General features: G+C 42.9%; 7 protein-coding genes across 8 annotated transcripts; 4 read left to right on the top strand and 3 right to left on the bottom strand.

Annotated features, from left to right (window-relative positions):
- Positions 1-2,143: 2,143 nt before the first annotated feature.
- Positions 2,144-2,692, bottom strand: LOC6585418. Its single transcript, XM_002011013.1, has one exon. The coding sequence runs from the start codon at positions 2,690-2,692 to the stop codon at positions 2,144-2,146; it is 549 nt and encodes a 182-aa protein (XP_002011049.1).
- Positions 2,693-6,185: 3,493 nt separating this feature from the next.
- LOC122757855 (mediator of RNA polymerase II transcription subunit 15) lies at positions 6,186-7,467 on the bottom strand. The gene is made up of 2 exons (XM_044011420.1): positions 7,379-7,467; positions 6,186-7,315 (listed from the first exon to the last, which is right to left on the bottom strand). The coding sequence occupies exons 1-2, from the start codon at positions 7,391-7,393 to the stop codon at positions 6,353-6,355; spliced, it is 978 nt and encodes a 325-aa protein (XP_043867355.1). The 5' UTR covers positions 7,394-7,467; the 3' UTR covers positions 6,186-6,352.
- A 1,103-nt stretch (positions 7,468-8,570) lies between these two features.
- Positions 8,571-13,196, top strand: LOC6585420 (GATA zinc finger domain-containing protein 10). 2 transcript variants are annotated; one of them, XM_032732798.2, is made up of 7 exons: positions 8,572-8,822; positions 9,932-10,043; positions 10,130-10,900; positions 11,176-11,283; positions 11,399-11,580; positions 12,457-12,980; positions 13,079-13,196. In XM_032732798.2, exons 2-7 carry the CDS (start codon positions 9,957-9,959, stop codon positions 13,093-13,095), a joined length of 1,689 nt encoding a protein of 562 aa, XP_032588689.1. In that variant the 5' UTR covers positions 8,572-8,822; positions 9,932-9,956; the 3' UTR covers positions 13,096-13,196. The 2 variants fall into 2 exon arrangements, with proteins under 2 accessions (XP_043866123.1, XP_032588689.1); XM_044010188.1 differs by having other exon boundaries at positions 8,571-8,822; positions 12,457-13,161.
- A 308-nt stretch (positions 13,197-13,504) lies between these two features.
- Positions 13,505-16,329, top strand: LOC116804574 (mediator of RNA polymerase II transcription subunit 15-like). The gene is made up of 2 exons (XM_032732771.2): positions 13,505-15,495; positions 15,532-16,329. Exons 1-2 carry the CDS (start codon positions 13,669-13,671, stop codon positions 15,622-15,624), a joined length of 1,920 nt encoding a protein of 639 aa, XP_032588662.1. The 5' UTR covers positions 13,505-13,668; the 3' UTR covers positions 15,625-16,329.
- Positions 16,330-18,103: 1,774 nt separating this feature from the next.
- Positions 18,104-22,000, top strand: LOC6585422 (5'-AMP-activated protein kinase catalytic subunit alpha-2). Its single transcript, XM_044007261.1, has 2 exons — positions 18,104-18,845; positions 19,855-22,000. The coding sequence occupies exons 1-2, from the start codon at positions 18,567-18,569 to the stop codon at positions 21,325-21,327; spliced, it is 1,752 nt and encodes a 583-aa protein (XP_043863196.1). The 5' UTR covers positions 18,104-18,566; the 3' UTR covers positions 21,328-22,000.
- Positions 22,001-22,563: 563 nt separating this feature from the next.
- On the bottom strand, positions 22,564-24,193 carry LOC6585423 (thioredoxin, mitochondrial). The gene is made up of 2 exons (XM_002011018.4): positions 23,803-24,193; positions 22,564-23,178 (listed from the first exon to the last, which is right to left on the bottom strand). Exons 1-2 carry the CDS (start codon positions 23,989-23,991, stop codon positions 22,879-22,881), a joined length of 489 nt encoding a protein of 162 aa, XP_002011054.3. The 5' UTR covers positions 23,992-24,193; the 3' UTR covers positions 22,564-22,878.
- A 78-nt stretch (positions 24,194-24,271) lies between these two features.
- On the top strand, positions 24,272-26,879 carry LOC6585424. The gene is made up of 4 exons (XM_032732807.2): positions 24,272-24,657; positions 24,718-25,104; positions 25,170-25,701; positions 25,777-26,879. Exons 2-4 carry the CDS (start codon positions 24,788-24,790, stop codon positions 26,782-26,784), a joined length of 1,857 nt encoding a protein of 618 aa, XP_032588698.1. The 5' UTR covers positions 24,272-24,657; positions 24,718-24,787; the 3' UTR covers positions 26,785-26,879.
- The last annotated feature ends 381 nt before the right edge of the window (positions 26,880-27,260 follow it).

Genomic DNA, 27,260 nt, shown 5'->3' with positions numbered 1-27,260 from the left:
GCTGCTGTCTTTCGTTTTGAGAAGTATTCATTTTTCTTGCTTGCCTAACGCATGCTCAAACGCCGACTTACTCCACATTTGATTCAGTTTTGCCGCAGTCACGTACCACTGTGCATTGCGACTGTTGCATTGCCTCCCGTTCGTTCGCGTCAAGTTCAAGTGACACATTTGCCATATCGCATGTCTCAGTGCACAGTGCCTGTCTCCCTCTCTCGCTCTCTCTCCCTCTCGCGCACACGCCCTCTCTTTAAGCTGGTGCGTGTCTTTCTTTTCATTTAGGTTTTTGGTTATTTTATTTATTTTTTTTTGTCAAGCTTTCCCAGTCTTTTGGCTTATGCGTGAATTGCAATTAATTCCAAGTAACATTTTGATGAATGTGAGTGCGGATGACAGGGCGTACCCCACCCCACAGCAGCCGCTGCCCCTTCCCCCATGCCCTTCTCCTGCTGGCGCTGGTAGCGTTAACGGTAATTTAACCGCATTGCTGATGAATGTTTTTATTTGCTACTGTTGCTGTTGTTGTTGTTGCTATTTTGTCAGCTGTTGCAAATTTGTAACAGATTGTGTTTGCCTTTCGTTTTGTTTTTTTTTGTTTTTGTTATTTCCTTCAAACTACAATTTAGTTCGGGTTGCCTGTTCCCCTAATCTTCCCCCTTTTAATTAAACTCTTTGCGACAATGTCGTAATAATATTTCTTGCCAAGGCCTCGTAATTCACTTGTCTCAAACGATAGCCGTTAACCGCTAACCGTTAACCGTTACTTGGGCCTGCTCCCTGGGTGTGCCTGATATTGATGCGTTGCCATCTTCAATCAGTCAATCATTTAAACAATCGTTCAGTCAATCAATTAATGATCTTCCATTTGCTGCTAATAGACCCAATTAGCTTTACGAGTCATACACTTTGATGGACTCTTTAAAGCCTCTTTCCCAATTGGAGGCTAGTCGAAAGGCAGTCGAAAGGTCTTCACTTAGCTCGTTAAAGCCACTAAATGAGCTCATTATCGAATTAGGTAGATTAGGATCGGTTGGATCGCAATGGCCTCAATCCGTACTACTCTTCAAATGGATAGCAGATATGGCAGATAGAGTATAGACTCCACTGCATTGTAGAGCTGATCACAGATCGTTGAGCTAGGAGAGGTGATTGGATATAAGATATTAGATTAATGCCTAATTTACTTAAGTTTGAGATACTACGTTCCGACTTGACTGTAACTGTACATAAATTTAAATAGAATTTGTTTGGAATATATAAATTCTAACCGTCTCTATAATAAATATCTTCAGGTTTGATATGAGAATCAGAATATGTATGAGAGAAGAGAGGCTAGCAAATGGGTTAGCCTGAGAGCATTTCGCCTATAACTCGATAAAGCAATAGCGGATTGAGCTCTGAGTTAAGTAGCTCTGATCATATCAGATCATATTATGAGAGGCAGATAGCTTAGGTAGTTTAATCATGTCTGATCTCTATAGGAAATGTATGCAATCATTTGAGTTCGGGCACCAGAACTGTCTAAATGACCAGATCTAATCTGCAGTAAGAGTTAGATTTCAAATAGTTCTAGGCCTGCATACCTCTATAAAGCTAAGAGGGAAGACCTCTCTCAGATCTCTCGCTGCTAACCTCAGTAGGTGAAACAGCTTGGCATTAGACTAGCTACATATTGCTGATATGGTAAGATAAACATAGATGTATGCAAGTATAACAACAACAACAACAACAACAACAACAACAACAACAATTAGCCAAGTTATAGCACCCACTATTTGGTACGCCCTTTCGTTTAGTTAACGCATCGATGTGTCTTCGCCTAGCCAAGCAATTACGTCAATTACCTTTGCTCCGCTTCTGGCGGGCCCTGACGGCTGTTAGACGAGGCAATTGTCGGGCCACTTGGGGCGTCTGCATGCCATTGTCGAATCCGTATAATCTGCAATCTTCAATGCTCAAATCGACGACCTCGTGCCACGGCGCAGCGCAGCGACCTAAAATCGATTGCGCAATGCTCAGCGAGACGTTGCCAAGGTCGAGCGAGAGTTAATTTCACCAAGCGAAAGCAAAGGGCGAGTGGTTTGATCAAAGTTTTTCTTTGTTTATATCGAAAGCAAAACGAACAGAGATAACAACAACAAACGACTTAACTTCTAACTAGATTATATTGATGGGACGGTGCCATGTACAGATAGTGCGGGGGCCTCTGCTCCGCCTGATCCACGCCGATGAGCGGGGAGGCAAGGACAGCGGCAGCTTGCGGATAGCCTGGAGCATAGAAAGGTGGCTCCGACTGCTGATTGAGCTGCTCCAGCTGCACCAGCTGCTGTTGTCGCTGCTCCACTTGCTCTCGCTGCTCCACTTGCTCCACATCGTTGCTGTAGCCCGCAAAGGGCGAGGGTCTAAAGGGCACCGTAAACTGTTGCCGCGCCGGCCGGAGCTGAACTCCCAGCAGAACGGGTCGTCTAACGGTCGTCTGCGCTTGTGCCTGGCCAGCCTCAAGCGGAAAGGTCTGCGGACCCGTGTAGCCCAGGCTCAGCTGTTGGGCATCCAGCACTTGTCTGTGCACCGGCACCAAGGGCCGCCAGGGCGTTGCATATAGCCAGCTGTGATAGTAGAAGGGGGGCGGCGACTGCGCCTCGACCAGCCAGAGCAGGAGAAGCGCCAAACCAGATGCCCAGCTGAGGGCGCGCATTGTGTCCAAGTTGTGAGGCGTGTCTGCAGCCAGGCATGTGACCGAGCCCACTTAAATAGCCTACGAGGCGGCTGTAATGCGATCCAGGTGGTTCCGCTGATGGTGAGAGATGGGAAGTGCGAAATGGAAATGGAAATGGTAATGGAAATAGATACGAATACGGCTACGGCTACGGATATGGATATGGATATGGGCTTGACTCGAGAGAGCTAAGGGCAAGGCTGAGCCCAACGACAGCGCGTTCAATGCACTTCCTCATTGCATCATCGGCAACGGGTAAAAGTGATGAAAGACAGTCAAGGAATCGAGCTAGGAAGGAAAGAAGAAGAAAATTGATAGGATGGAATAGAGAATGATATATCATGTGATGAAAGACAGGCAAAGAATCGAGCTAGGAAGGAAAGAAGAAGAAAGTGGAGAGATGGGATAGAGAATGATATATCAAGAAAGAAAATAAGAAGAAAATTGATAGGATGGAATAGAGAATGATATATCATGTGATGAAACACAGGAATCGAGCTAGGAAGGAAAGAAGAAGAAAGTGGAGAGGATGGGATAGAGAATGATATATCATGTGATGAAACACAGGAATCGAGCTAGGAAGGAAAGAAGAAGAAAGTGGAGAGATGGGATAGAGAATGATATATCAAGTGATGAAAGACAGGCAAAGAATCGAGATAGGAAGGAAAGAAGAAAAAAGTGGAGAGATGGGATAGAGAATGATATATCAAGAAAGGACAGATATGGGAGTGCGGAAAATGTGGAAAAGGAAAAAGAAAGGGTAGAGCTTTCTGGCTGAGTTCAGGTATTTGGAGAGGGTCCTGCTGTTGCCATGTCTTCCGCTCTCTCTCTCTCTTTCTCTCTCTGTCCCTCTCTCTCTCTTTGTCTCTCTCTCTCTCTCTTTCTCTCTCTCTCTGTCTCTTCCTCCCTCTCTTTCTCCCCTTAGTCTGCTTTGTCTCTTCATAATAGGCCTATTCAAACTGACTCTAAGCCTATTTTCGACGCTTGTGTAAAACCTGTCGCAACACCCAAAAAAAAAAAAACAATTTGTTAGGCCAATGATAATGGTAATGATTATTATAATCATAATGAGCGAGTTAACAATGCGGTTTTTGCTCAACAATCCATGGAAATGGAATTGGAATTCAAATTGGGCGGTGAGACGGTGGGCGTGTGCGCCCATCGAAGCACTTAAATACCCTGTAATTCGTATTGTAAGAGGCATGATGCAAGTTGTCTTTTCAGCAAGCTCTAAAAAAGTTCTACTAGCTGAACTAAGAGTGATGCAAATTGAATAATCGATAGTTATCGATTAATGTGCTAAATGGATAGGGCTATACAAGTGGAATGGTAGAGTTATCTAAGCTCCCGCTCATACATCGATAGCTATCGATTTTTTAATGGAGAGTATCTGTTAGTCGTGTACTCCTCGTCTCTCTCCCCAGCCAACTGATTGAGTTTGGCGCAAATCGTTTCAAATTAAGCACTTGACGCCTGATGTTTTGGTCTTGCATAATATCTATATAGATATTCAGCAAATCTCTGACAGACTTTCTCCCATTGAACCACATTTTCATTAGGTTCAACACAAACGATCTATAAACGTTTTGATTGGATCTGTCTGGTTTCCTGGCATTTTGCTGCTGCAGTTGCTGCTGCAGTTGCTCCAGTTGCAGCTGCTCAAATGAAAGTTTTGCATTCGTGGTCCAGGAGCGGAGTGGAAGTACACTAAGCGCCTTTACTGGGGCGCGCATCTGAAATAGAGAACTATAATCAAATTCTAGTATTAATCTAGTATTATTAATCATAATCTAGTATTATAATTGGCGATTGGGCTACTTTTTAGAGGCATATCAAGGCAGAGCTCTGTTCACTAATTCATTGCCCCGCTGCTCTATCGGGCCCAATAATCTGCAGTTCGCTTGATCCGCTACTGTTTGGCTGCGTTTGCGGCTGTGGGTGTTAAATGTTTGATTTTGTTTGTTTTACCTTCACTTTTGCTCTCCCTCTCTCACACACGCTCTGTGCCTCTTTCTCTCTCTCTCTCTCACTCTCGCGCTCCCTCACTCGCTCCCTGTTCGCCCTGTCTTCGCATTACAAAGCACGTGCAACAATTGGAAGTAATTTGCATAACGGAAGCGAGAAAAAAAAGATTAATTTACAAAAATTAAATAAAAAATAAACCAAAAAGCAGAAATAAATAAAAAAAAAAAAAAAAAAACGGTTTCAACGCGTGCGTTTTTCAGCTTATTTAGCTAAAAAAAAAAAAGAACATAAAATAAAGCCCAGAATAAAATTAAATTTAATTCGGTTATTCAAATAGATTTTAATGCGACTTAAGCCAAGCTCCAAATTCCAAGTTCACAAATTGCACAACTCCCGCAATTAGCGGCAAGAATTTGGAGTCTGATGCGGAAACTCGAGTGCTCGCAATGAAAATGTTTCATTGGCCAAGAGGCGCTGAGAAAATGTTGCCGTAAACAACGAGCGTAATCAAATTAGCTGCGATTATTTATGGCACTGCTTAAAGCCATGCTCAAGGTCACAGATTCCAAGCCAGAGCTCAAGCTGAGCGAGCCCAGAGTTTTCCACATTATTCATGCTGTCGTGGGCGAATCTCTTCAATGACGACGGACCAAAACCAGTTGGGAATTCTAAGCGAAATTTGAGACTTTCACATCACATCAGACAACGATTTCTCTCGAAATTTCATTGAAATATTTGACCCTTTTAGTTATGTAGATTATTTCTGGAATATAGACTAGATTTGCCACGTCACCTATGGTCGGATATATGCATATATACTATGTATTTGTATATATCAAATTATATCGAATTTGTCATGCCAATGGACAAGAATACACTCCATGCACTTTATAAAGATTTTTATTGAATTGGATTTATTTATTTAGTTTTCTTTTATGTAATAAAATAAACAAACACAAAATATATGTATGTATGTATATATGTATATATCTCAATGTATACATATACAGTGAGTAACATCAATATTCGTCTTTTTGTTTGCCAATTTTTTTTTCCGACTTTTGTATAATCTTTGTTAGTTATGTTAAATATATTCTACTGAAATATATTATATATGAAATATATTTTATATATAACTGAATATATTATCTCATCGGAACAGTTATTTTTCAATATAAAATTTAGCATTTACACATATTATATATTTCATTTTATAAACTTTATAGTTTGAAGTTGTAAAATAAAAAAGCGGAATATTAATGTTACTCACTGTAGCTTTACAAGTGCAACTGCTTAAATCATTTGAGAATTCTTTAAAATTTTTTTTTTTGATATTTGTTAAATAAAACTCAGCTGAGGCTCTTTAAGTAGAATGTCTTTATTTTATTCACATAAAATGTTTTTTAATACTCTTGTAAATATTCATATTAAATATACTTATATATCTTTATATATATAAAAAAAAAATACGATTTAGTTCAATAAAAAAAAAAAAAGAGACGCTTGATGAAATACGAAAAATGCATTTGAAGCCAAATGCAAATGTTTTCATTGCGTTGGGTTGGAGCAGCTCTGATCCATAGACGTTGTAGAGCTCAAATGGGTGTGGGGAGGGGGGTGGGAGTGAGGGAGTGAGGAGCAGGAAGTGGGCCTGGTGGCATGGGAGGGGTATACTTAGTAATAGGGCGCTTGAAACTCGCGACTTGGCTGCGTCACGTAGGCGTTTTGTGTGTGGGCGTGGTCATGGAAAGAGCTCAACTGCTGTGAGTAGTCGAAGTGTTGATGCACCTGTGGCAGCAACTGTTGGTACTGTGGCAGCAACTGTTGCTGCAGCTGCTGCTGTTGCTGTTGTGCCAGCAATTGTTGCTGCTGCTGTTGCTCATAGTAGCTAGTTTGCAGCAATTGCTGCTGTTGCGGCTGCGGCTTCGCCTCCTGCTCGTACCACTCTCTGTGCATGCTGTAGCTGGGCGGCAGCTCGTACGAGTGCGATTGCATTTGCAAATAGCTCGACGAGGTCTGTGCGAAAGGTTGCCGCTGGTAGCGCTCGGGCAGCGCCTGGCCAATCAGCTGAGCACCTCGCTGACCAGACTCCAGACGGCGATCATGCTGCGCGCCAGCAGATAGACCGACAGCTTGGCCAAACTGACCAGCTGCTGCAGCAGCAGCAGCACCTGAATTATCGGCGGCAAATTGAAAATTATTCATATTCAACTGCTGCTGAGGCTGATGTTCGTGATGTTGCTGATGTTGTTGATGTTGCTGTTGACGCTGTTCCATTGGAGCACGCTCATAGTATTCCATGCGGTAGGGTCCATGGTAATCGGCAATGCTGTTGCTGCTGCCGCTGATGCTGCTGCTGATGCTGTTGCCGCTGCTGTCGTAGGTGTGCTCGAAGGGGAGCTGCTGGGCGGGCTGCTGCACAGGATTGGGCTGCCAATGGCCGGTGGTGGTGATGGCCTCAGTGGTTAGCTCGCTAGCCGCGGGCAGGTATTTGTGAGCGGGTCCGTTATAGCGATAGCCATTGCCGTGCCCGGGGCTGGCCAGAGCAGGCCCAGCGCTCAGCGGCTGTATGCCATGGACAACGGCCAGGCTGGGCGAGCAGGCTAGCAGAGCTGTCAAGGCGATGCCCAAAATACCCTGTCGAATGACAAAGAGTTATATCCGCTCCTCGGCACGCGCGTGCAACGTCTAACTACTCACAGTGCTTGGCTTCATATTGTCTGTATCCTTTGGGTTGTCTGCTGCTTGCTGAATGCTGCGTAAACAATGGCTAGACAAGCGAGTGCGACAATAGTTTTTATAGTGCTGTGAATTTATCATCAATGGTCAAGATTTGACTGAGGTTGCGACTCTGCGTGTGTGTGAGTGAGCAATTGAATCACGCTTTGTTACTACAAAGTGTGTCACAAAAACAATAACAATAACAACAAAAAAGTAAATTATTTATACGTTTGCGTATCTGCGTATCTGCTTAATCGCAATGTTTGCTGCAGATTTTCGCTTTATTTCTCGTGTAACTACGCGACAATTTGGCGTCTACTGGCTGGCCATGACCGTGGCAGACGTGTGAAATGGCTTTCTTTCTTGCCATTCAAGACATTTGCATTTGGCCCGTTTGTAGCCGGAAATGCAACAGCCAACAACAACCGCGCCAGCAACTACATTTCATTCAGTTAGAATTCAAACATCGATAACGATTACTTTGCCAGCCTAACGACAAGATTCACATGCGTGGGCAGCACTTTTACTTTCCAATTGTGTATTTTTTTCTCTTTCCTTTTTTCTACAGTGTGCGTAAAGACGTTACACAATCGTAATCGATGATTTTTAAATGATAGGCGCGTGGGTGAACTATAATTGGTGCAACATATAACTAACAATAGCTACAATAACAATAACAACAACAACCGCAATTTTAAGTGGACCAGCAAAATATTTCAATGCCAAACTCATTGCGGCAGCGCCTACTTTATATATATACATATGTGTATAGAAAGTTTCTAAGCTCCCTGATTGAACTGGTAATGGAAAAATCAATAAAATCAATAACTGGTAGTGGTGTGGCTGTATCAAATGATATATAATATATTAATGCCATCCCATATGTATATTTATGCTAAATATAACCGTTGATGCCGATTAGAGAAGCAATATTCAAATCCAATTTAAAATTTCCCAATTGCTGACATATTTCCTTTGCTGGTATTTTTGTTTGTTGGTATTTTTCGCAAAAAATAATACCAAAACATCGACTGACAAATGAGGCAAATTTAGGCTGTTATGTTTTGGTATTTTACACAAAAATTGTTTACAATATTTGCTCAAACGCTACGTCATTTCGTTATTGTATACATTTTCCTTGCTCTACGCCTCATTCATTTTCATTTACGTTTGAATACAATACAAGCAGGCACAATAAAAAAAAACACCAAAAACGTATCGATATGAGCATTATCGCGTTCCAAAATAAGCAACGATACCTTGGAAAGTATCGTCTTGAAGTTATCGCTAAAGTTTACCTATCGATGTACATCTTTTTTTACATGCTCACTACATTGCTGTGAAGTCGCCGCTTTCAAAGCGTTTACGGGAAGAAGTGCAAATAAAAAATAAAATTTTCAATAAGTGCAAGTGTATAGCCCAAGTAAGTACAAATATTTTAAATTGAAAATGCTGCTCTAGACAAAAGAGGTAGAGCGGTTTTTGTTTTGTTTTTGACAATGCTGGCCACGGCTTGGAAATATGTACATATATAAATTTTTTTTTTCACCGCGAAGACTAGCTGTGCGCGCGTGTGTGTGTGTGCCGTCAATTTATATGTTGGTGTAGTTTTTTTTTTTTTTTCATTTCGGCTCTTGGTGCCGCTTCCACGCAATAGTTTTACATTTGCGCCCCATTTGAATGTAGTTGTGTCATAAATTTGTTAATTTAGTGTTTTAACACGCCACAAGTGTACATGGGGCATACATATAGTGGTACGCACCAACACATATCCACACACACATGCACACAAACAAACACATATTCAAAGTGTAAGAAAAAGAGAGTGCGAGAAGGCGCCCGTTTGAAAGAGGAGAGGAGTAACGCATACATGCGCAAAAGTGCAATCGGCGTTGTTTCTAAGCCCGAAAGGCAGCAGCAGCAGCAGCAACAGCAGCCGAATTTGATTACCTCTTCAGTTTTAGCTGCCGTTGGCGTTGCTGCTGCATTCCATTCGGTTGCTCGCCGCGACGCGCCGTCTGGTCGTTCGCTAAACTGGCACGGGGCACGAGGCCCAGCCTTGGCCTAGGCCCAGGCCGGTCCCCGGATGTGTGTTCGTGAGTCCCGGATGCCGAGCAATCGAGCAATTGTGCTCGAGATATGAGCGACGAGCACACACGAAGCCTTGCAAAATGGCTTCAATGTAGTACATAAAATGCCTGCACTCGACTCTGTCCTGTCACAGTGACGTCCGAACAACAAAGCACATCAGTCTTGCAACGCATCTAGCCGAAACACTTCGTTCCTGCAGCTCGGCTGCAGCTTGATACAATTTTCAGGGCACACTTTGTTTTTTACATTTTCATTTTACAATTGTCGTTTGTCAGTGTCTGTCTACATTTGTGCATAGGAATTTTTTCATTTCATTTCATTGTGAACACTTCATGAACGAGCTTCAAAACGAAATCATTGTAGAGATTTCAGGCAACCAGGAAGCTATACAAAACGTGTAGGAAAATATAAAAGTTTATATATTTTATGTATATATTCAAGGTGGGTTCAACATTGATTTGGAATCATGCCCAAGCCGGACAAAATAAAGCAAAGGGCGAAATTTAAAGAAGAAGACGACGAAGATGAAGGATCATCGGATATTGACGAAAAAGTAAGTACAAAAAATTCCAAAATCAAAAATGGCATTTTTACACATCCTTGTATACATATATGTATTTGTATTTTCCTATCCAATAGGATTCTGAGGATACAGTAGTGCAGGAGCGTGATAGCCAGGATAGCCAGGATGATGGCGAGGACATGGAGGCGGATAGCGATGATGATGACACCAGTGATAGTGATGACAATAATGATAATGGTGGCAATGGTGGCAATGGTGGGAATGATGGCAAAGGTGGCAAAGGTGGCAATGATGGCGACGATGACGATGACGACGATGACGACGACGACGATGACGACGATGACGATGATGACGACGATGACAAAACAGAGGATGAAGACGCTGCTGAGAAAAGCAAATCGACAGCTAGAGATATTAAGAACAATCAGAATTCGAAAATGCAGCAGCAGTCACAGTCACAGAATGTAGAAGATTCCGATGAAGATGACGACGAAGAGGAAGACGACGATGAAGACGAGGACGAAGACCAACAGCAACAGCAGCAGCAGCAGCAACAGCAGCAACAACAACAGCAGCAGCAACAGCAGCAGCAACAACAACCGGAGAAACAAAACAACAAACATAAGCAACAAACACAGCATCGTCAACAGCCACAGATGCAACATCGCCAACAACAACAGCAGCAGAACAAACAGAGCAACACCAGCGGAGCTGCGGCCGCTGGTGCTGCATCAGCCGCTGCCGCCGCCAACACTGCTGAAGATCGCACAAGCGCTACGAATCTGATCATAAACTATTTACCACAGGATATGACAGATCGTGAGTTGTACAGATTGTTCAGCAGTTGCGGCTCCATCAATACATGCAAAATTATGCGTGACTATAAGGTGAGCCAAGGGGGTCAAGGATGCGGTTACTGTCGTGAGCGGTGGGTGGGGGTGGCAAAGTAGCTGTACATCGAATTATGTGTACCTGGTGGCTAGTGCCCGGGCCATTGTCTATGTTTGTCCCTCTCACACATTGTTATATAGACATACACACACAAACACATGCATGCACTTCATTGCATACAACTTCCTCCCCCAGCCTCTCTCTTGCTCTATTTAAAAAAAAAAAAAAAAAGAAGAAGCTAATATGCATGGTTTCCATCTCTTTTTTACAGACGGGATACAGCTTTGGCTACGGCTTCGTTGACTACAACTCGGAGGTCGACTCTGAGGAGGCAATTCAAAAACTTAATGGATTTTATGTGCGTAATAAGCGTTTGAAGGTGCGTACAACTGCCACGAAAAAAACAGTCAGTTTTTGAATTGAAATGTTGTTTAGTTTATTTATGTAATTGAATTTGTTGCAAATAATTCTAATGAAATGTGTTCTCCCGTTAGGTTTCATATGCACGACCTGGCGGGCAATCGATCAAGGACACCAACCTGTACGTGATCAATCTATCCCGCAACATTAACGATGATCAGCTGGATAGAATATTTTCTCCATACGGTCTGATCGTCCAACGTAACATCTTGCGGGATAAACTAACCGGTCGTCCACGCGGCGTAGCATTTGTACGGTAAGCCCCATAAGATAATATGCAGCTGCTCCACATATGTAAATAATACAAATATATCATGTTTGTAATGTAATGCACATGACTAGATATAGAGGTAACATAAGTGTAATGTGATTCAAGTGTTCATTTATATTTTATGATAGAGTTATTTGTAAAAGAATGTTGTTTTGTATTTTGAAATATCATGTCACATTTCGTTTGTCATTTGTCTATTTGACAATTGTCTAAATGTTCAGATGAGTTGTATTTCAGTCTCCAGTCAAGCTATGAGAGCTGTTAGTTAAGACAGTTATTCGTGTAAGTTATAGTGCTACGTGGCCCAAGGCGCTGTTAACCTAAAGATTGATGTAAAGTTTTTTTGTTGACTTATGTACTGTAAAATATTTGTATATATAGATTATAAAGATTAGAATTTGTGCAAAAAATTAGTTAAGTTTTGCCCTTAAGGCCTAAGCAAGTTGATCATCAATCAGTCAATCAATTAATCAAAACTTTGTAACAGTAGCTCTTCCTTTCTTGGTTTTCCATAACCCAAACTGATTGAATGAAGGATTACCACATAAACTATATCTACTCCGATTCCGATATAGTCTTACCTAGCAATCCTTAAGTCCAAATGGGTTGATCCCATAACCTAAATGAGCTAAAGATTTGATTAGAGCTGGTGCCACTTTCTTTCAAAAATGAAAATGAATATCAGTTTATTCTCCTCTCATGTCTAGTTACAAAGTGAGATAAAATAGTCGAGCACTTTCCGTATAAGTAACTAACAAAAGTTGACCAAAAATCAAGGAAGCAGTCCATCAATCAATCAATCTTTTCGCCTTATTCTTTCCAATTCGTATACTCATGCTCTGTTTATTTCCACCCATGCAGTTATAATAAGCGCGAGGAAGCACAGGAAGCAATTAAGGCACTCAACAACACCGTGCCGGAGGGCGGCTCACAGCCGATTTGGGTGCGCCTGGCTGAGGAGCACGGCAAGGCGAAGGCTGCACAGTTCATGTCGCAAATTGGCGGTGGTCCACATATGGGACAGCCGCAGCCACCGCTGCCACATCACATGGGCGGCCATATGCAGCAGCAGCAGGTGCCGCATCATCCACAGCAGATGCACCATCAACAGCAGCAGCCACACCATCAGCAGCACCATCCACAACACCATCATCAACATCAGCAGCAGCATCATCATCATCAGCAACATCACAGTTTGCCACCGCCGCCACACCACCACATGCAACAGTTGCATCATCATCCGCACGGAGGTGGCGGCGGAATGGGTGTCGGTGTCGGCGTCGGTGTCGGTGTCGGTCTCCCACAGCCGATGCATGGCGGTGGCGGGGTTGTCGGCGGCGGCGGCGGCGGCGTCGGCGGCTATCACCACAATATGGCACACAGAGGTAGATCAAATAGAACAACACGATCTCAAAAACCGCATCCATATAACCATGCACAGAAATTTATTTAAATCAAAATTAATTTCTTTACACAATATTAGCTGCATCACACAGGTGAAGTGTTCATGCTGCCATTGCCAATCACTATAATGCCAATGCCCCGACCACAAGCAGAGCGGCTGCAGCTGCAGCAGCGACAGCAGCAGCAGCAGGAGCGTTGTCTGCCGTTGCTCCGCCAGCAGCAGCAGCAGCAGCAACGCCAGCTGTGCGTCGGCAAAAGCGTTGCAGTTGTAACTGCACCGGCTCCCACGTCGTCGGCAGCAGCAGCAGCAGCAACAGCAACAACACCAGCAACAGCCACAGCCACAACGGCAGCGGCGACGGCGGCGGCACTGGCCAACAACAACCCAACAACAACAGCACTGGCAGCATCAACAACAACAGTAACTTCAAATACAGTAATTCAACCACCACCACCACCACAACAACAACAACAGCAACAACAACCTCATCATCAGCAGCATCAGCATCTGCAACAGCAGCAACAGCAACAGCAACAACAACAACAAACACGAATACAACAACAAGAACAACAAATTTAACATTACACAGCAGTAGCAATGCGTCGGCAGCAGTTACAACAACAGCAGCAACTGCTGCAGCTGCAGCACTAAGTACAACAAGTGCAACGATGAACATTAAAGCAGCAGACGAAGCTGTAACGGTAACACAAACAACAGCTTCACCTGTAACAGCAGCAACAGCAGCAACAACAACAACAACTACAACTACACTAACTGCAACAGTGGCAACACCTACTGTTGCAACAGCAGCAGCAAGAACAACAACTTTTGCAACAAACATAGTACCCGGACCCGTGGCAACAACAACAGCAAGAACAAATGATACAAGTGAATACAGAAATGCCACCGCCAACACATATTCCCGACTGCAACAGCAGCAACAGCAACGATTCCGACAACAACGGACACAACAATGGCCGCAACAATGGCAACAGCAACCACATCGACGGCAATTGCCCCAGCAACAGCAGCAGCAGCGTCGACAGCAATACTTGCCGCAGCAACAAGAGCAATTGCCACAGCAGTATCAGCCGCGTCGTCAGCAATACCCTCCGCAGCAACAGCAGCAATTTCCACAGCAACAGCGACGCCCGCTAAATGTGTCGCGGCAACAACAGCAATTGCCGCAACGACAGCGTCAGTCACAGTTGCATCCAGATCAAACTCCACCAGATGTGCTGTACGAGCGTTTGCAACAATTGTTTGTTCCGCAGGATCAATTGCCGCAACGGCAACAACAACAATTGCCACAGCAGCAAGATGACTTGTGTGTTGCACAGGAGCAATCGCCGCAACAACAGCAGCAACAATTGCCACAACAGCTGCAGCAGCAAGAATTGTTTGTTCCAAACGAAGAATTGTCGCAACAAGAAGAATTATTTATACCACTGGAACAATTGCCGCAACAACAGCAGCAAGAATTGTTTGTTCCAGAGCAACAATTGTTTGTCACACAGCAACAATTGCCGCACCAGCAACAATTGTTCGTTCCACAACAGCAACTGCTACAGCAAAGCGGATGGCAAGTGGTAAGCCCGGAAATGCTGGCACAACAACAATTGCTGCAACAGCAGCTGCTGCTGCAGCAGGACTTGGAACAGTTGCCACAACAGCTAGACCAAATGCTGCAACTGCAACAACCGATGCAAATGCAGCAGCAGCAACCTGAACCCTTCCATGAGCACCAATTCCCTCAACAACAACAACACCAACAACCACCACCAGTACTAGAGGAACAGCCTCCAGCACAGCTTCCACCTCAACCGCCACCGCAACCCCTCCAGCTGCTTCCTGTGCCTGCCAGCGCTTTGCGGCCCGTTTACGCAGTGGATAGCAATGGCTATTTGGTTCCCACACCCTATGCCCTAGTTCCCGCCCAGTTTGTGGCCCAAGCGGGGGCAACAACAACAACGACGACTACAACCACAACAACAACCACTGCGATGTATGGCGTCAACTGCGGCTACTATAATTACGCGAACGCAAGCATTGTGAATAGCTTTGTTAACTATGATCACGACGCGAGTCAGATGTGCGCAATGGGCATGGTCTATGTCGAATACAAATGTGCCTCACCCGGCGAGGTGGCGGTAACAGCTGCCGCCGCAGCAGCAGCTGCTGCAGCCTTAGCACAGACGCAGGCGGCAGCTTATGCGATCGCGCAGGCGCATGCACAGGCGCATGCGCGAGCACAGGCAGTGGCGCGGGCGAGGGTGCAAGCGGAAGCGGAGGCGGAGGCGGAAGAGGAGTCGCAAATCGAAACTGATGAAGAAGAGCGAACAGAAGCAGAAGAGGAAGACGAAGAGGAACCGGAAGCGGATGACGAGGCAGAAGCCGAAGAAGAGGCAGAAACTGGAAATGAGGCAAAATCAGAATCAGAGGCAGAGTCAAGAGCAGAGGCCGAATCAAAAACAGAGGCAGAGTCAAGAGCAGAGGCCGAATCAAAAACAGAGGCAGAGTCAAGAGCAGAGGATGAGGTAGAAGGAGTGCAATTGGATACGGAAGCGGCAAATGCTGTCTCAGAAGTCGAGGATGAGACAACAACAGAGGAGAAGTTGCAATAAAATAGCGCCACACGTGAAGGCGGTGGCACTACTTGGAACAGATAAACGTGCAAATATGTAGAATTAATGTCGGACGAGGAATAAGTATAGAAATTTCAAGTGCAAATAGCAAACATTTACTATGTGTCTAGTGTAATAATTGTTGTTATCGTTGTTGCTGTAGTTGTTGTTGTTTGTGTTAAAACCAAAATGAATCTAAATGCTGAATGTAAGGAAAACCAAACTATAGAAATACGATATATGCTACAGATTATATATACAGATACGAATACTTATATATATATATTGATATATATATACCTTCAAATATATATATATATATACATTGATATAAGAGAATGCAGAACGAAGTCAAGAAATGGAAATGAACTAAATGAAAACATTTTACAAGATGTGGCTGTAATAAGAGATATGTCTGGAATGAAGGGCATATGAAATGAATTCATATATATATATAAACGTGTATATTTATATATGTATTTAACCACATATGTGTGTGTGTATATATATAGATTGAACTATATATATATATATATCGGAATGTGTGTATATCAAGAAACTGAACTCAATATAGCAATTGGCAAGAAGCGAGAAGAAGCAGAAGAAGAAGCCAGAAGAGCAGAATACACACAAGATAGATAAACTGAATGCAAAGCAAATACGTTTACACACGAGCTTAAAAAATGATGTATAGACATACACATACACACACACGCAAACACAAACACAGTTACACACGAACATATACTTACACGCATTTATTTTGATATTGTTTAGCAATTGATTTAAAAATTTATAATTTTGTTGAAATTCAGCTAACTAAAACGATTTTTGTTTTGTAGCAAATGTACGCACCTGGCTGTAAAATTATGAAGGCCCCCCCCTCCCCACAACAAACACACTCACACACCCACACACATACACAAAGACGAATAGGAACACACACATACACGCAAACCAATTGCTATAAATTTGTATGGAAAAACAACAAAAATAAAAAATGCAATTTCGAATGCAAAAAAAACTAGAGTAAAAATGTTAAATATAAATATATATACATATATTTATGTATGCACGTATTTAAATTATTGTATATACATCAATATATATTATTATATATAGAGATATTGATCTATTTTGACGTACGAAACACACAAAACGCAAATACTATATATACATATATTAAAATGTCTATATCTATATATATGTATATACAAAAAAGGATTTTTTAACAAATGCTGATCCTGATCGATGAATTTGAACTTACGAATTTGTTAAGATGGTGAGCAGACAGCAAATCTATATATATATATATATATATATATATATATATATATATATATATATATATATATATATATATATATATATATATATATATATATATATATATATATATATATATATATAAGTAGAATTATAGCAAACCTATATTGGATGAGAGAGTGTAAAGCGTAATATAACAAAATTTTATATAAACTGACTTTTTTTTTTTGAATAATTTAAAAACTAGTCTAATAGCATTAAAATAGTTAAGACCCTTTTTTTTTCTAAAATCCCAAACTAAATTTTAATAAAAAATAAATAATAATTGACAAAAAACTACGAAAAAAAAATAAACAAGATGTAAGCAACAAAAATTTAGAAATAAGGCTTAAAAACAACTATTGTACATAAAACGAACTTTTTATACCAAAATGGAAGCGAGCAGAGCGAACAGAGAGAACAAAATGGCGTCCGCATAGCGCATACAAATGAGCGAGACAGCAGCAAGCATGCATAGAAAGAGTTAGCTATATATAAATATATATATACGGGTAGAGTCAGTCGAAAATGGGGTTTAAAAAAGAACTAAGCTGTAGGTACTTTATTGCTTGTACCTCTCTAAGTGTAATTAATGTATGTAATATGAACTTGGATAATAAGCAAAGCAAATTTTTTTTCCTCATATCTCTATATATAAATATATATATAGTGCATAGGTAAAATTTGTAATTAGCAGCGGCTGCATAGAACAAGATGAACTTTCTACAGGTTATATATATATATATATATATATATATATATATATATATATATATATATATATATATATATATATACATATATGCAATATGTAATTGTATACAATACACTTTATTTACAAGCGAATATTGATGTCCCTATACAAAAGGAAGGAAAACTTTGTTTTCTATTCAAATGAAAACATGACAAGATTTGATGTATGTATTATTTTGCATGTGTCAAAACGAAACCTACTACAAGTATGTGTAATAAATGTGTTTCAAGCAACAAACTAAACAAAAAAATTTTTATTTGATTAATTTCATAGTAAAATTTGGTTATCTCCTTTTGAAATTGCGCGCACTTTGCACGCTGTTATGTTAATTAACATAGACGTAATCTGTTGCTAACAGGTCAGTCAGTGCTGCCACTCATTCGTTGCATGCATATGGGCACACTGGCAGCCAGTGGAAAATACCGTGGGGAAAATACCAGCACACATTCCAATAAAGGCAATTAACGAAGGCAACTAACGCAACGAAAGAGAAAAAAAACAATAGCAGGATCAGCAAACACAAAACTATAAACGTGACTTGATTTCGACGGCTATATTATATATGCGCGAGTGCTAGGCTGATACAGACGCAGCGAGTGCGTTCAATAGGAGACAACGCAACGCAGTCCGTCGGTTAGACGAGGGCCAACTACATATTTTTGCCAATGCTTCTGAAAACAGAATACGCAATAAAAAACTGTGCGCTGACGACCTTGCCCATTTTGTGAAAAACGGCGGGACAAGCGGAATAGAATCCCAATTTACCATAAGAGGACTATTGCAATCCAATTGCATTGAAAATCATAACGATAACGATTACGACGAAGACGACGACGACGACACACTCACACATCGATAAACACCGCTGCTGCTGCATCCCAAGATGCCACAGTCGAGAGCCGCTGCCGCTGAGGCGGCCGCTGCTTCCAACTCCGGCGCCCAGCCGCTTGTCAAGATTGGCCACTATCTGCTGGGAGCGACGCTCGGCACCGGCACCTTTGGCAAGGTGAAGATTGGCGAACATCAAATCACACGACTCAAGGTCGCCGTCAAGATTCTCAATCGTCAGAAGATCAAGAGCCTCGATGTGGTGTCCAAAATCAAACGTGAAATCCAAAACTTGAAACTCTTCCGGCATCCGCACATCATCAAGCTATACCAGGTGAGTAATATACCCCGATCGCATACCACCCACTCCTTGCAGCTACGCTAAAACTGTAACGTCAGGTGGACTCCTTAACGGGGGCAATTGAAAACTGTTTTGTTTTGCTCTGAAGCATTGACTCTCTAACTGTAATGCCAAAATATCCCTAGAATTGTAAATTTTAGATAGTCTCAAAATTGTGATCTGGGAATTAGCAATTCTCATAAAACTGTAATTAGCAATAGCTTCTAAAACTGTAACCGTTTAACGCTAAGCAGAGAGGAGTAAGGAAATGTGTGCAGAAATATTGTCAACCATATTGTCAACGACTCGCAAACTGTAACCGCTAGACTCGATTTTTATAATGAAAATTAAATGTTATCAGATATATAAAAGCTGTTGAAAATAATTAGCTGGAAGTAAACAAATCTACGAAATTAATGTTCCAAACAAAGAGCATATTATCTTTCATTCATGAATGGAATCGAAGCTCTGACAGCTGCTTTGACAGCTTGCTCAATTTTCCAGTCTAGAGTCTGTAATCAATTTCAATAAATATACATTATATATATGTATATAGACTGATTGCATTAATTGATTGGCCAATTGGCCTGACGGTCAGTGATGGTCAGCGATTGATGGTGATTGACAGTGAGCTTATAGATTGATTGACTCAACTTTCAACTGATTGACTGACTGCTGTATATACAAAGACAAAGTAAGTAGTGAATGATTGAGTGATTGACAGATAGCCACGCCTTGATTGATTAGTCAATTTAATGATGGTGATGTGGCCAGAGATTGATTAAATGATCCACTGTATAGCTCTCGACTGATTGACTGCTTGACTTACTGATGTATAAGCAAAGGATTGAATTAACGATTGAGTGATTGATAAACCCATTGATTGGTTGCTTGTTTGACTAACTGATTGGTACCAAGCTTATACTTCGTCTCACAATCCCAACTTTCCCAGTGAATCCAATCTGATCTCTCTCTCTCTCTCTGTCTCTCTCCACTTATCCAGGTCATCTCCACACCATCGGATATATTCATGATCATGGAATATGTGAGCGGCGGAGAGTTGTTCGATTATATTGTAAAGCATGGCAAGCTGCAGGAGCATCAGGCGCGCCGCTTCTTCCAGCAGATCATATCGGGCGTGGACTACTGCCACAGGCATATGATAGTGCATCGAGATCTGAAGCCGGAGAATCTGCTGCTCGATCACAATATGCACGTGAAGATCGCCGACTTTGGCCTGTCCAACATGATGCTCGATGGCGAGTTCTTGCGCACGTCTTGCGGCTCACCCAACTATGCGGCGCCCGAGGTGATTTCGGGTAAACTGTATGCCGGTCCGGAGGTGGACATCTGGTCATGCGGTGTCATCCTGTACGCGCTGCTCTGCGGCACTCTGCCGTTCGATGACGAGCATGTGCCGTCGCTGTTTCGCAAAATCAAATCGGGCATCTTTCCCATACCGGAGTACCTGAACAAGCAGGTGGTGAATCTAGTGTGTCAGATGCTGCAGGTGGATCCGCTGAAGCGTGCCACCATCGAGGAGATCAAGAAGCACGAGTGGTTCCAGAAGGATCTGCCCGCCTATCTCTTCCCCTCGTCCATTGAGCAGGACTCGAACGTGATCGACACGTATGCCGTGGCCGAGGTCTGCACCAAGTTCGGCGTCAAGGAGTCCGAGGTGCACAACTCCCTGCTCAGTGGCGATCCGCACGACCAGCTGGCCATCGCCTACCATCTGATCATTGACAACAAGCGCTTTGCGGACGATGCGGCCACTCAGATAAGTGAGATTAACAATTTTTTTGTGGCCGGCTCGCCGCCACCGCCCACAGCCCATTCGCCGCACGAGCCGCGCTCGAGTGCCCAGGAGTCGGGCGCACAGGGAGGAGGCGCCACTGTCACCATCGGCGGCGGCACGGCGGCCAGCTCTGGCACAGCCACGCCCAGCGGCCTGGGTAGCAGTGCTACGCCCACCATACGGCCACATCCCGAGCGCATTGCACCGATGCGTGAACGCCAGCTGGCCATGTCCGTGCAGAATACGGGCGGAGCCGCCTTCCCGGAGAAGACAGCACGCGGCGGCACTCCGATCAAGCGCGCCAAATGGCATCTGGGCATACGATCGCAGAGCAAGCCGAACGACATCATGCTCGAGGTGTATCGCGCCATGAAGGCCCTCAACTACGAGTGGAAGATCATCAATCCGTATCATGTGCGTGTCCGGCGCCAGAACGTGAAGACTGGCAAATATTCAAAGATGTCGCTGCAGCTCTACCAGGTGGACCCCAAGAGCTATCTGCTCGACTTCAAATCACTGACCAACGACGAAGTCGAACAGGGCGACGATGTGATCATGGAGAGCCTGACGCCGCCGCCATTGAGTGTGGGTGGCACGATGCCAGTGCAGCCCACTGGACACCATACGATGGAGTTCTTCGAGATGTGCGCCGCACTCATCATACAGCTGGCGCGCTAACGGCCACGCCTACCCAAAAAAAAATATATAAAAAATACACAAGCGCCTACACAACTATAAGATATGGCAAATGCAAGAGAGGAGCCAGAGTGCGAGAGTCAGAGACAGAGAGAGAGAGAGAGAGAGAGAGAGAGCGAGAGCGAGAGAGAGAGAGAGAGAGAGAGAGCGAGAGAGAGAAAGAGGAGCGAAAGCGAGCATTGTAGCTTTGCCATGTTAATATTATTATTATTATTATAATTATTATTATTATATATATATAAATATATATCCCTCTAATGCCCCTCTACCAACCCTTTACCTACCTACCCCGCAACTCCCCAAACCTAGCAAATTGTTAAGCAAAGCAAAGCAAAACCAAAATTTTTCATGTTGATAATGCTTAAGTTTGTTTGTTTTCTTTTTTTTTTTTTAATATTTTGTATTTCTTTTTGTCAATTTTACATTTGATCTATATTAATATATACATTTATTGTAATAGCTACTGTATCAAAAGTCAACAACGACACACACAGATTGTATTCAATATGTTTTCCCTCTCCCCGTACTTCTGCTAGATGTGGCCTAAGGCACAGCTAAAGTTACACACAAGCAAACAGAAAATTTGTTACTCTAACTGTAATAAGACAAAAGATGAAAAGTGCAACAAAATATATATACAATATTTCCATACAAATACATCTATCTATATACATACATATACAGTATGAGCGGCCTGCAAATCAGATTCGACTCTTATCTGCTCTTTATTAATAATTGACTTGCAGTTTGTATAAATAATATTGGTGGTATTCCTTATAGCTATTTAGTATCTGTCAGATACTTTCATCGCATATTCAAAAGGCAAAAATTTGTCTCTTTGTATATGGTATCTATATATATTTAACATCTACAAAATATAAGATATATATAGGCACATTCGAAATCGCAAAATATGTTCTTCAAGCCTGAAGCCTCAAGCCTATCTAGATTGTATTTAGTACCAACTTATAAACTGTTTTCAGTTTCATAAGTTTCATAGAAAAGCAGAGCTAAGAATATTTTAGATATATACAGAACAGAATATATAGACGGGTTGATTTGAAACGAACTATCCTGAGTTTAGAAACTTATCGAAATCTTGTCGTAAATCAGTTCTGCTGTTAACAATCAATCTTTAGTAATTGTATATTTACAAGTCTTTCAATGATTCTATATCCATCGAATGCATACATATGTATGTATATATAAAAACTGAAGTTTTCATGGCCATAGCTAACAGAAGCTTTGGCTGCTTTTGACTGTACAAGATTTATTGAGCATTGCTTAATGGCTAAGTTTTCGTTGGACATGTTCTCATTATCAATTCATCAATCAATCGCATCATTATCATAATTAATATAGTGTGGTGTATGGTGTATGGAGTATGGAGTATGGTGTGTGTGCCCTGCCGTAAACCCCGCCATGCCGCGACGTGCCGTGCCGTGCACCAATTAAATTCATAAGGCCGCAAATACAATATAATATCTTAAAAAAGATGATGCCGCTGCTGCTGCTGCTGCTGCAATTGGAGCTCTACTGATTCTTCTGCTGCTGCTTGCGCTTCAGTTTGTCGATAAGCGTCTCTATGCTGTTGGCGTCCACCAGGCCAATGAACTTGTCCACAACGACGCCGTTGCGGAAGGCTAGAACCGCTGGCACGGCCTTCACCTCGAACGTTTCCACCAAATCCAAATTGGCCTCTACATCGATAATGGCCAAATCGATTTCATTCGAGTTCTCCAACAGCTCCAACATTTTGGGTGTCAGTATTTTGCATGGGTCGCACCATTCCGCATGGAAATTCACTATCACCGGATTGTCGCTGTTGATGACCTGCGAACAGATAAAAAGAAAACAAAGTTTAGATTTAAAAAAAAAAGAAGGAAAAAACAACAACAAAAACAAACCTTTCACATTTTATGCATTTATGTATTTTGGCTAGTCAATTCGAGTGGTTCTACCTTATTTGCATACACGAGCATACGTACAAGCCAAGCAAATTGCTGTGCGAGAGTCGACTAGCAAATGCCCTGTATAACATGACTATACATAATATACCAAATTTAAGTAATTTTCAGACGTGATACTTTTGTCGCCTAATAAATAATATACCATTTTGGGATATTTGTCGGCGATGTGGCAACTGCTCAGCGAATTTGTGAAAATGTACCATTTTTGGTACATTTGCGGACGATGTGTCAACGAGTCAACACTATTGCCAGCAATTTGTTTGCAGGGTATCATATTGTATACGGCGCGCACAAATAGCCAACATGCGTCATGGGTTACGGCCGGGACCGCTCACGTACGCCAAATAGGCAACAACCAGTCAAATAGAGCATTGCATAATGCTACAGCAACACTTGCATCCATATGCTTGTGTATGTGCATATGCGTGCGTGTGTGTGTGCAAGTGTATACAAATGTAAATAGAGGCAGTTGGTTGCTGTGGCTCACCTTTTGATCAAACTCGTAATGATCTTTTATCACCAGCTTTTTGAAGTGCATCTGCGATTGTGAGAGGTATTTCTGTGTGGCTTTGGCCGCCTGTGGCGCTATCCGTTGACAGCTACTCTGGGCACTGCTGTTGATAAGACAACAGGCCGCCAGGCGTGGCGCAATTCCCTCCGCTGCGATTTTTAGCATTGTTGTTATTGTTGTATTGCAATGTGTGTATGTTGCAAAAGAGGTGCTAATGGCGTGCTTTCTCTTCTATCGACTTGAGTAATAGTCCTGGTCCGAGATTTTCAAGATGCAGCGATAAGATAAATAAATGGACAATTATTCACCACTGTTTTTCTTTATGTCTGCAGGCGGTGGAGCGGGTGGCTATTCGACTGTCTGGCAGGGCTATTTGCGTTACGAGTGCTGCCAGATGGCTTAACTATACTCTTTTAATACACATGGCAGCGCTGCATTTTTCAAAATGAAAACTAATAAAATCAAATCAGCAAATATTTTAATAATACAAGAATAACCACATATAAGTGCATTGAAAGTAGTCAATTACTATGAAAATAAAATTTATGACACTAATATTTCGTGGAATTTTTGTTGGAAAACTGACTGACTGTGGCTTGAATGAAATGTGGCCACCCCAAATTTGTGCATTTAACAGCACTTGTCTGCATCATTTAAATTTCAATATTTACCTATGCATGTGCATAAGAAATTATGTTTGCTCAGATAGCACATATAATGAAGAAAATATAAACATAAGTATGCGTGCTTATTAATTTTAATTAGCATCGACAATGAAACTAGGGCCAGATGGCATGTACGTTTTGATGAGCGTAATAAGAATTAGTAACGGTAAATGTTTGTGTTTAATTAGGCTCGCATAGACGTTGATTTTTTGATATTATCTGTCAGGTGATGGACGTTTTATCTGACTTTTGGGGTAGTTCGCTTGGAGCTGTCGCCAAAGCAAGTTGGACAGAATATGAACGAGAGCAAGATCTACGCCAGCTACGTGGAAAGCAAACTGATTGGCGTCCAAGCGGAGGACGTCAATCAATATGTGGTCCGTGCACTGAAGCACGTCATCCAGGATGTGTTCGCACAGCTCAGTGCGACGCTGATAATAACACTGGCCACCAGTGATGCAAAGATGGAAAAGTGGTTCGGGAATGTGGTGGGCAATCTGGCCAGCACTTGGAACTCAGTCTCCGTGCAAATGCTACATGTGAATCACTTGCCTCATGTGCCGGGGCGCAAGTATTGCAATCTGCTACTGGTGGACTCCTATAAGTCGTTGCTGTGAGAGACTGTAGAAGCAGTGCCCATCGGATCTATATATTTACGTATATCTTAATCCCTTCCAGCTCCACGCAGATCAACGAGGATAACGCGGATAGCGATGATCACGAATACTACTTCATCTTTTTGCAGACGCGCGATGCGCAGATTCCGGCGGAGCTGCAGCAAATCCTGGACCATTGCCTGAACAACTTTTGGCTGCACTGCAATGTGATGGTGCAGACGGCCCAGATGGAGGTGCTCATCTATAGCTATTATCCGTATACGTCGCAACGTTGCCAATCCGCACAGCCGCAGCTGGTGAATCGTTTCGATGGCCAGCGCATGATCCATGCGCCCATGTTTCCGCACAAGCTGCGCCAGCTGCATCAGTGTCCGCTCACTGTGGTCGTCTGGAACGCGCCGCCCTTTGTCGAACTTCAATGGGACGATCGGGCGGGGCAGATGGACGCCATTGGCTTCGAGGCTACGCTGATCAAGCAGCTGGCACGACATCTCAATTGCAGTTTGATCTGGCACAATGTGACGCTCGAGACGGTGGCCACCTACCAGAAGAACTGGGGCGATGAGCGTCAACCGATGAGTCCACTAAAGCTGGTGCGTAGGAAGATTAGCTACTAATTAGCTTCATTAACTCTCTCCTCTTTCTTTATCTCCCTCTCTATGTCTTAGTTGATAGAGCGACATGCCAACCTGAGCGTGGGTAACTTTCGGAAGACAGCTGGCCGCAATAACATGCTCACCTCGCCCGTGGCTCACTATTATGCTCCGCTGGTGGCCACTGTGGCCATCAAGCACTTTCAGTTTGGCCAACTCACCTTGCTGTATTTTCCATTTCAGAGCTGCGTTTGGCTGTTGCTGCTGGTGGCCCTGATTCTGCATGGCCTGATCTATATGTGGCGCTGGCGTCCCATTGGGCTGCAGGTGCTGGAGCTGCTGCTGGGCGTTACGTTGGTGCGCCTGCCACGCTCCTGGCTGCAGCGTGTCATCTATGCCCACTGGCTCTATGGTAGCATCCCGTTGCGTGTGGTCTACCAATCCTTGCTATTCCATTTCATACGCCTGCAGCTGTTCGAGACGCTGCCGTATTCGTTTGAGCAGCTCTTGGCTAGCAATTTCCGTGGCATGTGCAGTTCGAACATTTTAAGCATGCTACGCGAGATGCCACAGGTGGCGCACAATTACGAAAGTTATATTAGCATTCCATCGCCCTACGATGAAGTAGTGCTGGATGCACTGCATCAAATGGGCGATGGTCGGTATTTTGCCATCACCGGCCTGGACACGGCCGTTGCCCATTTGACGGCAACGAATCGTCAGAGAAGCTACCACATTCTCTCCCAGTACATCAATCTGCAGCAGGTGGTCATCTATATGCCCAAGCACACGTATTTCAAGGAACTGTTCAATGACATGTTGCGCAACCTCGATGCCAGTGGCTGCATTGACTTCTGGCGCCGAGACGCCTTCGCCAAATACAGCCGCCGTACCCTGCAACAGCGCAGTCTGTCCCAGCTGCAGGACGATCAGCAAGAACACCGACAGAACGAACAGTTGCGCCAGCTAATCGGTATATACAGCCTGATGGGTACCCTCTACGCTCTCTCCATATTGGTTTTTTGCGCTGAACTCCTTTGCCATCGGCTGACCAAGCGAAAGATGGAGCGACGTTTGCTTTAAGGCACACAATTCTATATAATTAGTTTGTTTACCTTTTTCATTAAATTTAAATTAAATTTCACGATCTGGCAGCACTCAAGTTGAACTAAATGCCAAGCAGGAGGCTTGAATGAATGCAAAATGTACTAAATGTGCTGAAATTTCTTAAATTAAGCCAAGCGTTGATAAACTACCGTTTCCTTTCCTCCACATACCTCCATATTCATCAACAAATATCACAAATAGCATAAATTGAATAAATCCGGTCACTTTGTTGGCTGTCAGTATTTTTTCAATATTAGTACTTTAGATTATATTTTTGAAGTTTTGGCAGCACTAAAACCGTTTGAGCGTTAAGCTAACTGCGCGTGGACTACAAATGCAATTTTCGAAGGAGCAGACTAACTGTTTAGTGAACTAAATTGAATGCAATGTACAGAACAAAGACAAACAAAAAAGAAAAATGGAGGGAAAACAAAACAAAAACCAAGTATAAA

Source organism: Drosophila mojavensis, unplaced genomic scaffold, assembly GCF_018153725.1.
Source record: "Drosophila mojavensis isolate 15081-1352.22 unplaced genomic scaffold, ASM1815372v1 contig_136, whole genome shotgun sequence".
Taxonomy (NCBI): Eukaryota; Metazoa; Arthropoda; class Insecta; order Diptera; family Drosophilidae; genus Drosophila; species Drosophila mojavensis.
Note: the sequence above shows the minus strand (reverse complement) of the source record. Positions and strands in the feature narration are given on the sequence as shown.